This window comes from Pseudoliparis swirei, chromosome 21 (assembly GCF_029220125.1).
Source record: "Pseudoliparis swirei isolate HS2019 ecotype Mariana Trench chromosome 21, NWPU_hadal_v1, whole genome shotgun sequence".
Lineage (NCBI taxonomy): Eukaryota > Metazoa > Chordata > Actinopteri > Perciformes > Liparidae > Pseudoliparis > Pseudoliparis swirei.
The window spans coordinates 17,584,392-17,599,391 of record NC_079408.1 but is presented as its reverse complement, the minus strand read 5'-3'; the positions used below and the strand labels follow the sequence as shown (position 1 = coordinate 17,599,391).

General features: G+C 47.0%; 1 protein-coding gene across 1 annotated transcript in view; it reads left to right on the top strand.

Annotated features, from left to right (window-relative positions):
- LOC130212178 (disintegrin and metalloproteinase domain-containing protein 19-like) overlaps window positions 1-15,000 on the top strand; it is a 228,721-nt gene that overhangs the window by 101,402 nt on the left and 112,319 nt on the right. The window contains exon 3 of the mRNA XM_056443316.1: window positions 7,688-7,764. Coding sequence (XP_056299291.1) covers window positions 7,688-7,764 — 77 coding nt within the window. The remainder of the gene's footprint in view (window positions 1-7,687; window positions 7,765-15,000) is intronic.

Genomic DNA, 15,000 nt, shown 5'->3' with positions numbered 1-15,000 from the left:
CACCGTTCCAGACAGCACACGGCCCATTCTGACAAACTGTGGTCTGCCTGTGAGGTAGTCAGTGATCCAGGAGATGGTGGACGCGTCCACACCGGCCACCCGCAGCTTCTTACTCAGCAGCAGTAGCTGGATGGTGTTAAATGCACTGGAGAAGTCAAAGAAAGTGACTCTCACAGAGACACCGGTTCCATCCAGGTGCGACTGAGCTCGTTGCAGCAGGTAGATGATGGCGTCGTCCACTCCCACATGAGCCTGGTAAGCAAATTGCAGAGGGTCCAACGATGATTTCACCTGCGGCCGGAGGTGGGCCAAGACCAGCCTCTCCAGCACCTTCATCACATGGGAGGTGAGGGCGACCGGTCGGTAGTCGTTGAGGCCAGATGGTGCTGACTTCTTTCGGACAGGGACCAGGCACGACGTCTTCCACAGCACGGGACTTCCCCAGCCTCAGGCTGAGGTTGAAGAGGCGCTGCAGGACACCAGACAGCTGGGTGGCGCAGGTCTTTAGGACCCTGGGGCTGATGCCATCAGGACCTTCAGCTCTGCGCTGGTGTAGTTTCTCCAGCTGTCTTCTCACCTGGTCAGTCGTCACAGAGAGGGGAGGTGGAGGAGCCCATTGTTATTGAGGGCTCGGTGGATGTGCAGCTCAGCAGGGGGACAGAGGGGAGGAGGTGTTTGGGAGGTGTGATGTGTGGAGGAGACGGGAGGGCTGTGAACTGAACCTATTGAAAAACAGTTCAGCTCGTTGGCCCTCTCCAGGAGCCCCTGGCTGTCTCCCTCCCACCTTGAAGCCAGTTATCTGCTTCATGCCAGACCACACCTCCCTTGTGTTGTTCAGCTGGAGTTTGGCCTCCAGCTTCCTCCTGTAGGAGTCCTTGCCCTCCTGAGCTTCACCTTTAGGTTGCGCTGGGCTCTCCTCAGCTCATCCTGTCTCCAGACCTGAAAGCAGCTTTCTTCTTGTTAAGCGCCTTCAGGTCCCTGGTGATCCAGGGCTTGTTGTTGGGAAGCAGCACAGTCCGTGATGGGATGGTGGTGTGTTCACAGAACTTGATGTATTCCGTGATGCAGTCGGTCATACTGTTGATGTCCTCCCGTGCGGTCCACACAGCACATCCCAGTCCGTTGACTCGAAGCAGTCCTGTAGAGCGTCGTTAGCCTCCAGAGACCACCTCCTCACAGTCCTGGTGGTCACAGCCTCTTCACCAGAGGAACATACCTGGGTGTCAGCCGGACCAGGTCATGATCAGACCTGCCGAGGGGGGGAAGGGCAGTGGCGCTGTATGCGTCCTTAGTATTAGCATACAGCAAGTCCAGAGTTTTATTGTTCCTTGTTGGGCAGTCTATGTATTGATGGAAGGTTGGCAGAGCTTTTTCCAATGTGGTGTGGTTAAAGTCACCAGTGATAGCCATGAATGCTCCAGGCTGATGATTCAGCAGAGCAGACACAGTGGAGTGGATGGTGTCCACAGCTTCCTCAGCGTCAGCTGATGGCGGCACGTACACGACAACCACAATGGCGGACGTGAACTCTCTCGGCAAATAGTACGGCATAAGACCCAACATGTAATCATGTACGGTAATAATGTATTAATGCACAACTATACCAGGTCTCTGGGTGTGGCATTAAATGGACTCACATTAACCACCACTAACCGACGGTTGTAATGCATGAGATGGGCTGTAATAGAGAGTAGTTGTTATCTCCGACAGTCACATCAAAAATCTGAAGAGCTCATCACCTCTGTGTTTGTGTTCAGTTCATCTCCCTGTAGGATGACCGCCTCCCCCCAGGAGGAAAGGCAGGACTGTCATCACATTCTTAGCATGCAGATGAGACGCTTTGATCCATCTGATAAAACCCTCCTCTGGTCCATGGAGCTCCATCTGATGCACAGACCCTTCCCCACGGCTGTCCTCAGCCCATTTCATCACTGTTCCTTTATGTGCTGCCTCTCTGGCTGCCTGCTTCTTCCCTCTCCTGTTGTTTCTCACTATCGATCTGTCTTTTCCCGTCTGGCCTCCTCGTTCTCCTTGGCTGTCTGCGAGTGTCTCTCCACCTGTCTCCTTTCATCAAGTGAGCATCTCTTGAACACTTTTTCGAGCTTCTTGTCCGCTGACTTCTCAAACTCTTCATCCCTCTTTCTGCCCCGTTTCTTATCTCCCACCTCATCCTCCAGGATGTGGAATACTTACTTAATCCAAATTGACTGACAGTGAAACATGATCAAACATGTCGCTACACACGGTTTAAATGTGGTGTGCTTGATGCGGCTCTGCGCCGTGCGTTCATTGGCTCTTTAAGCGACTGGGCGGTGCAGCATGAAGTGACTGGGCGGTGCAGCATGAAGATTAAAGCTGTCGAACCGTAACCTCAAGAAATCAGCAGGAGCAGCTCCCATCACTCAGAGGAGGGAGAGGGAGGCTGTGAGAGGCCGTTTGATCAGTAAATGTGTTGATGCCCCCACAACACACTCCGGAAGCAGAGCTGCTAAACCAATCATTTTGACCAATGGACTAGGAGATGTTAGGCCGGAGATATGAAGGAAGGCAGCGGAGTGGAAAAGTAAATGGAGATGCTCCCCCCCCCCCCACCCCCCCTCAGAGTCAAAGGAACATTGGATATTCTGGACTCAAAGATCATACAGGCGGGGAAACCTGATGACGAGTCCTACTCCTTCCCTCCAGCTGGAGGTTTCATTGCGGGAACCTCTGCCCTCAGGCCTCCATGCTCCACACCAACCAGGTCGGGTGATGGTTGTCAGAAGTTTTTAGACCTATTTCTGATGGCCGACCTTGAAAGTGGCGTCCGAAAGACAACCGGGGACATGACCTTTGACTGGCATTGGTGTAGCCAGGAGGCCGTGACTGATAGTTGTTCTGAAGCACGAAGGCAGTGCAGGTGGCCGATTGCTTGACCCCCAGGAGAGATGCTTGACCCGAGTCCCCGCCCCCCGTTGCCTGAGTTTAAGAAGGTTGAACGTGTCATGTGACAATCTTTTGGGTCCCCAGCAATGCAGAACGTTCAAGGTGATGTACTCAAGGATGATCTGTACTCAAGACGGTCAAAGGGGCAGTTCTGTAAAGAATGCACAAAGAGAGCTGAAGATAGACGTTCAAATCATAACTTTCACACCTCAACCTCCTTCTTTGGAAAGGAGTCACAGATGATGCCCCACACTGACGTCATCAGTGTGAGACTTAAGGCTGCAGCATTCCACTCCATGACTCAGAGTACAGCTGGTCACTTCTCAATAAGCTATGGTTTTAACACAAATCTTAAAGATGTTGAATTTTGAATGCAGTCTTTTAATAGAACATTGTACCACATTGTGGCAGCTTTTAAGAAAAGGACGAGGGCTGACAGACACGTCTACTCCTTCACAGAGCGGCTATGGAAAGCCTCTTTGTGACCTTTGTCAGTGCAAAATAAATAAACTTCACTTGCTTTAAGACCTCCAATGCCTTCTTGACAGTTCACACTTCCCTACCTCGCCCCCTCCTTGATGTAAATCCTCTCTCTCTTACTATTGGCTGTCACGAGTGCTCCTCCCCTCACACACTGAGACCTGGAGCCGAGGAAGTTTCACAACGGAACAGCTGAAACCGAAGCAAGAGGAGTGGGCGTGCGTCCACTGAGCATGTGTCATGTTGGAATGACATTATTAATGTGGGAGAGAATGGTCCTCAAACATTCTTAATGTGGGAAAAGATGGTCCTGAAACATTATTAATGTGGGAAAGGATTGTCCTGAATTCACATTGGCTTGTTTGGTTTGGAGCCTTGCTCGTTGACGGGAGTGAGACAGAAGAGTGAATACAGATAAGATCTGGATTCTCTCAATTATCCCACTCGATGTTTGTATTGTAATGTAGAAAAAGATTTCTCTACACTCCCACTTTAATAAAGAGAGGTACACTGCATTTAGTTTTGACATTTAGTCATTATGACAGTGTCACTGAAACTCGGGGGCCTCATTTCTCAAAATGTGAAGAGGAAGTTGTAAATCTGTGCATAAGAACTCCACATATGAACAACAAGGTTTGTATTAACTGTGCATGGGCACAGACATGCACAGTGACCAATGGATGTTCAGGTTAGCCAATTAAAACACTTTTAAAGTCAAGGAAAGATCTCGGTAAAGTCAAGGAAAGATCTCGGTAAAGTCAAGGAAAGATCTCTGTAAAGTCAAGGAAAGATCTCGATAAAGCCAAGGAAAGATCTCGATAAATCCAAGGAAAGATCTCGATAAAGCCAAGGAAAGATCTCGATAAAGTCAAAGAAAGATCTCGGTAAAGCCAAGGAAAGATCTCGGTAAAGTCAAGGAAAGATCTCGATAAAGTCAAGGAAAGATCTCAGTAAAGCCAAGGAAAGATCTCGGTAAAGTCAAGGAAAGATCTCGGTAAAGCCAAGGAAAGATCTCAGTAAAGCCAAGGAAAGATCTCGGTAAAGTCAAGGAAAGATCTCGGTAAAGCCAAGGAAAGATCTCAGTAAAGCCAAGGAAAGATCTCGGTAAAGTCAAGGAAAGATCTCGGTAAAGCCAAGGAAAGATCTCGGTAAAGCCAAGGAAAGATCTCGGTAAAGCCAAGGAAAGATCTCGATAAAGCCAAGGAAAGATCTTGGTAAAGTCAAGGAAAGATCTCGGTAAAGCCAAGGAAAGATCTTGGTAAAGTCAAGGAAAGATCTCGGTAAAGCCAAGGAAAGATCTCGGTAAAGCCAAGGAAAGATCTCGATAAAGTCAAGGAAAGATCTCGGTAAAACGAAGGAAAGATCTTGCCTGGTTAACGAACATGACCAACAGTGAGGTTGATACAAGATGATTCAAAGCCAAACCATCTGAATAAGTGTCATTACCCATCTGTATTTTGCGCTGCAGTGGCACTGGTCAAAGGGTCAAAGGGTCAAAGGGTCAGGTGTGTCTTCAGGTGTCAACCTTTCAGTTTCAGACTTGATCGACAAAAGTAGCTCATCTGAGTTTAATTGTCTTAAATTTGGGAATGGCTTTATCCACGATGAGCCGTGTCCACAGGATTTAAATGTGACGAGACACAGCGTGTGGAACGACGGCCACATGCTCGTAGTGCCATCGAACACACAACCCTCCGAGCATGTTACGCCCCGGTATGCTTCAGGAAACGGCTCCTTGTTGCTGTAACGGGCTGGTTGGCATGCAGCATCACTTCCCATCACGCGGTCCTACTCCACCTCGGCTTTCTTTGTCTCAGCGGAGACAAGTGGAATGGTCTTTGGTGTTTCAGACTCTTGTCAGCTGTCTTCCTTAAAGAAAACTCTGGTTGTGGCCAGCAGCCCAGATGCTCTCGGTTAAGTCCCGGTCTGCTTGCACATCTCGTTACCAGATCTCATTAATGTCGACACAGAAGGGCTCGTTGGGGAGTCAGCTGGTTTTATTGCTGGTGGGATTGCACAACTTCCTTTGGATGAGTATTATTTTTGCAGAACTGCTGTTACTCAATCAGAAACACCAGACTTCAAATTCCATCATTCCTTGCACATAGGTCTGTAACTAACATTTATTATTATAGATATGCATGCTAATTACTCCTTTAGTTGATCAGTCAAAACATTTCAGATCATTGTGAACACTTTTACTGTCATCAAATGTCTTGTTTTCTCTGACCAGAAGTCCGAAATCCCAAGATATTAAATGTACCATCGTATGAGACAAAGACACACAAAAAATGTACGAAATAATCAATCAACTAGTTTTTGCAGCGCTATTGTCGGAACATTTGTACATCTCAGCCTCACGCTGCTTTGGAGGGAATTGAATCAACGGCATTGAAGCACTTCTTCACCACTGTGACGTGTTTAGTCCTGAGTAACAGAAAGGCTTTTTAAAAGAGTGGTTTCCTCTGGAGATGCTTTCATACAGCCAGAGAACTGAGCTAGAGTTTAATTAGTGCTTCTAATCAAAACCATATGGACAGATTGTAGTGAAATATATCTCCATGTTGTTTATATAACAGCCATCTTTACTCATACGGTAATAATTCAAGAACCAGAAGAGACCCAGAGGAGCCTCTTAAAGATGCTCACAGGCCTTTTCTCAGGCGTCCCCATCTGGCCCACTAGACACTTCATGGTCCTCACTGACTCCCAGCTCAAGTAAAGAACAACCTGTATTCACAGATTGAAACCAGCTGGCCAGAAGCATGGAAATGTGCATTACATTTTGTCTGATTTAATAAGCAGCACGTGATTTTGGGTCTGTTTTCTGAATCTCAATCATCGTGGAGCCTCATTTCCAGTCCCACAGTGAGCAGTAACTCGATGTGGAAACACCCTGAGACGTATCCATACTTAATGCTCAGCAAAGAGAATCCATCCTCACGCACAGCTGTGGCTTCAGCCTCAAGTCCCAATCATCATTATAATTAAACGTCAGAAAGACGATCAATGATTCATTATCAGACGGAGAAAAATAACACAATCACGGAAAATGACAACCTAAAAAGTAAGGTGACCCCACTCCTCCTCCTCCTCATCCTCATCATCATCACCCACAGCTATCTCAGTTAAAACCAGTCTGCACACATTGTGCCTCCATACATACCATATATGTGCAGGAACAGGTGTGCACCTGTGGTTTTCTACACATGATATACACATCCTGCCCATTTAATACATGCCAAAGATGTCATAAAGGCTATTCAGAAGCAGCTGTGTGATGCTCTTCTGTATTTCTCTGCTGTAGAATATCTCACTACATTTGTTTTTTTAATCAGTAAAAAACTAATTTCAGGGCTCCTTAGACCAAAGAGGCTGAGCTCGTTTAATTCAAGAAGTTGTTTGAGGCTCATTTTAGCTGTCCAACCTTCATAACTCATGCTGCTTCATTTACATTTCAGCATCTTTCATTGTTCTATGTTTAAAACATAGTTGTTTTCTACGTGGAAAAAGACACACTGTTAACAACATATATATAACAAGTCTTTTTTATAGTTCTTCATTTATAAAGTATTTGTTGTCTAGATGTTCTTTGTTGTTGTTGTTAACTGTTGACTGTTTGCACTTCATAACTTATCACCGTATTAATATTATTCCCTTTATGTTGGACAAAAAGAGACAAACATACTTTAGATCTTCTGCATGTTCAACATTGGAAAATTGACAATAGCAATGACTTTGACTTTGATATTGACGTTGTTATTGTTGACCATAGTGAGTTTTAGAACATTAATTGGTGACAATGTCGACATTAGTTTGATTCCACATGTTTATAATTTCTTTCAAGCAAAAATTCCAGATTCTAAATATGTGATATTTGCTGCTTGTTCCTTTTGAATCCTATTGCTCACATTGCATAACTCTGGGTCTTTTACGTGGCCAGATCAAGCTCATTGTGATGGCTATTGTTTCACTTTCTGTCTATAAATGACTGAAAGGTGAGCAGCAGTCCTAATCCCACTGGTTGGAACAAGTATTCCCGTGTCTCTGAAATAATACCATTGGAGCATTTCTTCTGGAACACATTTTGGGGAACAGATATGTCAAACACATTTATTTCCACTCAGGTTCCATGGCCCCTGAGCTTGAGGCGAGCCGCCTGTGGGCAGCGTGTCGGCCGTGTAACCTGCTGGCTGAGCACGCTGCTCTGTGGCTCTTCAAAAGAAGCAAAGAGTTCCTCTGCTGCCGCCACCTGATCCCATCTCTCTCGTTAACCCCACAGGAGGAGCGCCCCGCCAGAGGGGAGATAGCGCTCTCATCCCAGGACCTCCAGCTGGTGCTACAGGTGGAACGCAATCAGTGAGTATTCCTTCTCCGGTACACAGCGTCATGACACCGCAGTGGGGGCTCCGCAGTCCCGACTGCGACTTTTGAGGCGACAGACGCACATGCACACACATTAGCCCCAGCTGGGGCTGATTAACAATCAGCCACCAGCTGAGGCCAATTCGACCTGCTTAGACCTTTCTGGTATGCGGCGTGCCTCGTGACTTCTTTGTAGCGGGAGGAGGGACACAGCTCACGGCGGATAATAAGAACACGAGCAGAGGGAGCGAGGGAACGAGGGAACAAGGGAACAAGGGGTTCAAGGCCAGCAGAGGTGATGATGTTCCCGTGATAACATCACGCCCGGAGACGTGCCGAGATTCCCGACAGCTCCCCTCACACACACACACACACTCACACACACACACACACACACACACACTTTCATTCAGGAATCCTCGTGAGGATTATTATGTCTTGTGAGAATATGCCGAGAGAATATAAATGGACTCGGCAACTCGAGAATTGTCACATTAAAGATGCATATGTGTTTGTTTCATAAATACTGTCTGGAAATCAAAACCAAACTCGTTCCTCACTTCTAACTTTCTTTCATAAAATGTGTTAGCATATTGAAACCAGAATAATACATACGACTGCTCGAGGGTACAGACAGGTGACGAGGCAAAGTAGATCTGTGTATTGGAAATGGATCAAATTATCACACGGCTGTGAACAATCTTTCTTTTTAAATCTTAGAAAGAACTGATGTGTAGGTGATCTTATACATTGCTCCCAAACTGATACCAGGATCAGAAACAGCCCAACCGACTGGAGCCGGATGTTTTTTGCAACCAATAAACAGAAGTTATCAAATTTGGAATTTGGAGGAATGACGTAGACGTATAGGTCTCTGGTAGCAGCAGCGGCCAGCCAATCACCCTGTAGCCCCGCCCCTAAAGCGTCCCCTGCTTTATGGTCTGTGTGACTCTAAAGGACCATCATGTACTAAATGATGACATCATGCTGTATAGAAGAAGACTTGAAACTAGAGACTAAGACATAAACTCATGTTTACATTGTTTATTAAGGGAATACATCAAAGAGAAGTAGAGTCACTATATAGACTTCTATACAACCGGAGGAGTCGCCCCCTGGTGGTCAGGAGAGAGAATGCAGCTTTAACACATGAAGCATAGACTTCTATACAACTAGAGGAGTCGCCCCCTGGTGGTCAGGAGAGAGAATGCAGCTTTAACACATGAAGCATAGACTTCTATACAACCAGAGGAGTCGCCCCCTGGTGGTCAGGAGAGAGAATGCCGTTTTTAAGACTTGCCGCCTGGTTGTTGGCGTGTTAGTCAGTCAGAGGGACTCACGCTGGAGTTCAGTTGGACACAGATTGATCACTTAGTGAGGGACGGCCAGTTGGGCGAAGTGGACAGACCAACAAGGAGCCCTGAGACAATGGCGGCCGACATGGGCCAGACGGTATGATGGATGGCTGGAGACGGTCCACTGAGTGTGGAACAGACTCGCCGTGAGCAGCCAGCTGGCTCAGCCCGGTGAGAAGGTGGGTCAGAGGGGGGGGGACCCTGGTGGAGGCACTGGGAACATACTGGGAGGCCAGTGTGTTGATCTGCTGGGCCTGGAACTAAACAGATTACAGTATAAATATTCTATTATAATAATATGAGTCTTTATTTTAACATGCATGTCGTTACAAAGAGAAAAGATATTCTTGTCAAAATAAACGTAAAATAATCTCGTTATCACAATAAACTTCTTGTTCAAAATGCAAATACACATTTATTATATCTCATTAATGCATTACCTTCTGTCCTTCTTCACATCCTTGTGTCCTTCATCACACCCTTGTGTCCTTCATCACACCCTTGTGTCCTTCTTCACATCCTTGTGTCCTTCTTCACATCCTTGTGTCCTTCACATCCTTGTGTCCTTCATCACATCCTTCTGTCCTTCATCACCTCCTTGTGTCCTTCATCACCTCCTTGTGTCCTTCATCACATCCTTCTGTCCTTCATCACCTCCTTGTGTCCTTCATCACATCCTTCTGTCCTTCATCACCTCCTTGTGTCCTTCATCACATCCTTCTGTCCTTCATCACCTCCTTGTGTCCTTCATCACCTCCTTGTGTCCTTCATCACATCCTTCTGTCCTTCATCACCTTGTGTCCTTCATCACCTCCTTGTGTCCTTCATCACATCCTTCTGTCCTTCATCACCTCCTTGTGTCCTTCATCACCTCCTTGTGTCCTTCATCACATCCTTCTGTCCTTCATCACCTCCTTGTGTCCTTCATCACATCCTTCTGTCCTTCATCACCTCCTTGTGTCCTTCATCACATCCTTCTGTCCTTCATCACCTCCTTGTGTCCTTCATCACATCCTTCTGTCCTTCATCACCTCCTTGTGTCCTTCATCACCTCCTTGTGTCCTTCATCACCTCCTTGTGTCCTTCATCACCTCCTTGTGTCCTTCATCACATCCTTCTGTCCTTCATCACCTCCTTGTGTCCTTCATCACATCCTTCTGTCCTTCATCACCTCCTTGTGTCCTTCATCACCTCCTTGTGTCCTTCATCACCTCCTTGTGTCCTTCATCACCTCCTTGTGTCCTTCATCACATCCTTGTGTCCTTCATCACCTCCTTGTGTCCTTCATCACATCCTTCTGTCCTTCATCACCTCCTTGTGTCCTTCATCACCTCCTTGTGTCCTTCATCACCTCCTTGTGTCCTTCATCACATCCTTGTGTCCTTCTTCACATCCTTGTGTCCTTCATCACATCCTTGTGTCCTTCATCACATCCTTGTGTCCTTCATCACATCCTTGTGTCCTTCATCACATCCTTGTGTCCTTCATCACATCCTTGTGTCCTTCATCACATCCTTGTGTCCTTCATCACATCCTTGTGTCCTTCTTCACATCCTTGTGTCCTTCATCACATCCTTCTGTCCTTCATCACCTCCTTGTGTCCTTCATCACCTCCTTGTGTCCTTCATCACCTCCTTGTGTCCTTCATCACCTCCTTGTGTCCTTCATCACATCCTTCTGTCCTTCATCACCTCCTTGTGTCCTTCATCACATCCTTCTGTCCTTCATCACCTCCTTGTGTCCTTCATCACATCCTTCTGTCCTTCATCACCTCCTTGTGTCCTTCATCACCTCCTTGTGTCCTTCATCACCTCCTTGTGTCCTTCATCACCTCCTTGTGTCCTTCATCACATCCTTCTGTCCTTCATCACCTCCTTGTGTCCTTCATCACCTCCTTGTGTCCTTCATCACATGCTTCTGTCCTTCATCACCTCCTTGTGTCCTTCATCACATCCTTCTGTCCTTCATCACCTCCTTGTGTCCTTCATCACCTCCTTGTGTCCTTCATCACCTCCTTGTGTCCTTCATCACCTTGTGTCCTTCATCACCTCCTTGTGTCCTTCATCACCTCCTTGTGTCCTTCATCACATCCTTGTGTCCTTCATCACCTCCTTGTGTCCTTCATCACCTCCTTGTGTCCTTCATCACCTCCTTGTGTCCTTCATCACATCCTTCTGTCCTTCATCACCTCCTTGTGTCCTTCATCACATCCTTCTGTCCTTCATCACCTCCTTGTGTCCTTCATCACCTCCTTGTGTCCTTCATCACATCCTTCTGTCCTTCATCACCTTGTGTCCTTCATCACCTCCTTGTGTCCTTCATCACATCCTTCTGTCCTTCATCACCTCCTTGTGTCCTTCATCACCTCCTTGTGTCCTTCATCACCTCCTTGTGTCCTTCATCACCTCCTTGTGTCCTTCATCACATCCTTCTGTCCTTCATCACCTCCTTGTGTCCTTCATCACATCCTTCTGTCCTTCATCACCTCCTTGTGTCCTTCATCACCTCCTTGTGTCCTTCATCACATCCTTCTGTCCTTCATCACCTCCTTGTGTCCTTCATCACCTCCTTGTGTCCTTCATCACCTCCTTGTGTCCTTCATCACCTCCTTGTGTCCTTCATCACATCCTTCTGTCCTTCATCACCTCCTTGTGTCCTTCATCACATCCTTCTGTCCTTCATCACCTCCTTGTGTCCTTCATCACCTCCTTGTGTCCTTCATCACATCCTTCTGTCCTTCATCACCTCCTTGTGTCCTTCATCACCTCCTTGTGTCCTTCATCACATCCTTCTGTCCTTCATCACCTCCTTGTGTCCTTCATCACATCCTTCTGTCCTTCATCACCTCCTTGTGTCCTTCATCACCTCCTTGTGTCCTTCATCACATCCTTCTGTCCTTCATCACCTCCTTGTGTCCTTCATCACATCCTTCTGTCCTTCATCACCTCCTTGTGTCCTTCATCACCTCCTTGTGTCCTTCATCACATCCTTCTGTCCTTCATCACCTCCTTGTGTCCTTCATCACATCCTTCTGTCCTTCATCACCTCCTTGTGTCCTTCATCACCTCCTTGTGTCCTTCATCACCTCCTTGTGTCCTTCATCACCTCCTTGTGTCCTTCATCACATGCTTATGTCCTTCATCACATGCTTCTGTCCTTCATCACCTCCTTGTGTCCTTCATCACATCCTTCTCTCCTTCATCACCTCCTTGTGTCCTTCATCACCTCCTTGTGTCCTTCATCACATCCTTGTGTCCTTCACATCCTTGTGTCCTTCATCACATCCTTGTGTCCTTCATCACATCCTTGTGTCCTTCATTACATCCTTGTTTCCTTCTTCACATCCTTGTGTCCTTCTTCACATCCTTGTGTCCTTCACATCCTTGTGTCCTTCATCACCTCCTTGTGTCCTTCATCACCTCCTTGTGTCCTTCATCACCTCCTTGTGTCCTTCATCACATCCTTCTGTCCTTCATCACCTCCTTGTGTCCTTCATCACATCCTTCTCTCCTTCATCACCTCCTTGTGTCCTTCATCACCTCCTTGTGTCCTTCATCACATCCTTGTGTCCTTCACATCCTTGTGTCCTTCATCACATCCTTGTGTCCTTCATCACATCCTTGTGTCCTTCATTACATCCTTGTTTCCTTCTTCACATCCTTGTGTCCTTCTTCACATCCTTGTGTCCTTCACATCCTTGTGTCCTTCATCACCTCCTTGTGTCCTTCATCACCTCCTTGTGTCCTTCATCACCTCCTTGTGTCCTTCATCACATCCTTCTGTCCTTCATCACCTTGTGTCCTTCATCACCTCCTTGTGTCCTTCATCACATCCTTCTGTCCTTCATCACCTCCTTGTGTCCTTCATCACATCCTTCTGTCCTTCATCACCTCCTTGTGTCCTTCATCACCTCCTTGTGTCCTTCATCACCTCCTTGTGTCCTTCATCACATGCTTCTGTCCTTCATCACCTCCTTGTGTCCTTCATCACATCCTTCTCTCCTTCATCACCTCCTTGTGTCCTTCATCACATCCTTCTGTCCTTCATCACCTCCTTGTGTCCTTCATCACATCCTTCTGTCCTTCATCACCTCCTTGTGTCCTTCATCACCTCCTTGTGTCCTTCATCACATCCTTCTGTCCTTCATCACCTTGTGTCCTTCATCACATCCTTCTGTCCTTCATCACCTCCTTGTGTCCTTCATCACCTCCTTGTGTCCTTCATCACCTCCTTGTGTCCTTCATCACCTCCTTGTGTCCTTCATCACATGCTTATGTCCTTCATCACATGCTTCTGTCCTTCATCACCTCCTTGTGTCCTTCATCACATCCTTCTCTCCTTCATCACCTCCTTGTGTCCTTCATCACCTCCTTGTGTCCTTCATCACATCCTTGTGTCCTTCACATCCTTGTGTCCTTCATCACATCCTTGTGTCCTTCATCACATCCTTGTGTCCTTCATTACATCCTTGTTTCCTTCTTCACATCCTTGTGTCCTTCTTCACATCCTTGTGTCCTTCACATCCTTGTGTCCTTCATCACCTCCTTGTGTCCTTCATCACCTCCTTGTGTCCTTCATCACCTCCTTGTGTCCTTCATCACATCCTTCTGTCCTTCATCACCTCCTTGTGTCCTTCATCACATCCTTCTCTCCTTCATCACCTCCTTGTGTCCTTCATCACCTCCTTGTGTCCTTCATCACATCCTTGTGTCCTTCACATCCTTGTGTCCTTCATCACATCCTTGTGTCCTTCATCACATCCTTGTGTCCTTCATTACATCCTTGTTTCCTTCTTCACATCCTTGTGTCCTTCTTCACATCCTTGTGTCCTTCACATCCTTGTGTCCTTCATCACCTCCTTGTGTCCTTCATCACCTCCTTGTGTCCTTCATCACATCCTTCTGTCCTTCATCACCTCCTTGTGTCCTTCATCACCTCCTTGTGTCCTTCATCACCTCCTTGTGTCCTTCATCACATCCTTGTGTCCTTCATCACATCCTTCTGTCCTTCATCACCTCCTTGTGTCCTTCATCTCATCCTTCTGTCCTTCATCACCTCCTTGTGTCCTTCATCACCTCCTTGTGTCCTTCATCACATCCTTCTGTCCTTCATCACCTTGTGTCCTTCATCACCTCCTTGTGTCCTTCATCACATCCTTCTGTCCTTCATCACCTCCTTGTGTCCTTCATCACATCCTTCTGTCCTTCATCACCTCCTTGTGTCCTTCATCACCTCCTTGTGTCCTTCATCACCTCCTTGTGTCCTTCATCACATGCTTCTGTCCTTCATCACCTCCTTGTGTCCTTCATCACATCCTTCTCTCCTTCATCACCTCCTTGTGTCCTTCATCACATCCTTCTGTCCTTCATCACCTCCTTGTGTCCTTCATCACATCCTTCTGTCCTTCATCACCTCCTTGTGTCCTTCATCACCTCCTTGTGTCCTTCATCACATCCTTCTGTCCTTCATCACCTTGTGTCCTTCATCACATCCTTCTGTCCTTCATCACCTCCTTGTGTCCTTCATCACCTCCTTGTGTCCTTCATCACCTCCTTGTGTCCTTCATCACCTTGTGTCCTTCATCACCTCCTTGTGTCCTTCATCACATCCTTCTGTCCTTCATCACCTCCTTGTGTCCTTCATCACCTCCTTGTGTCCTTCATCACCTCCTTGTGTCCTTCATCACATCCTTGTGTCCTTCATCACATCCTTCTGTCCTTCATCACCTCCTTGTGTCCTTCATCTCATCCTTCTGTCCTTCATCACCTCCTTGTGTCCTTCATCACCTCCTTGTGTCCTTCATCACCTCCTTGTGTCCTTCATCACATGCTTCTGTCCTTCATCACCTCCTTCTCTCCTTCATCACCTCCTTGTG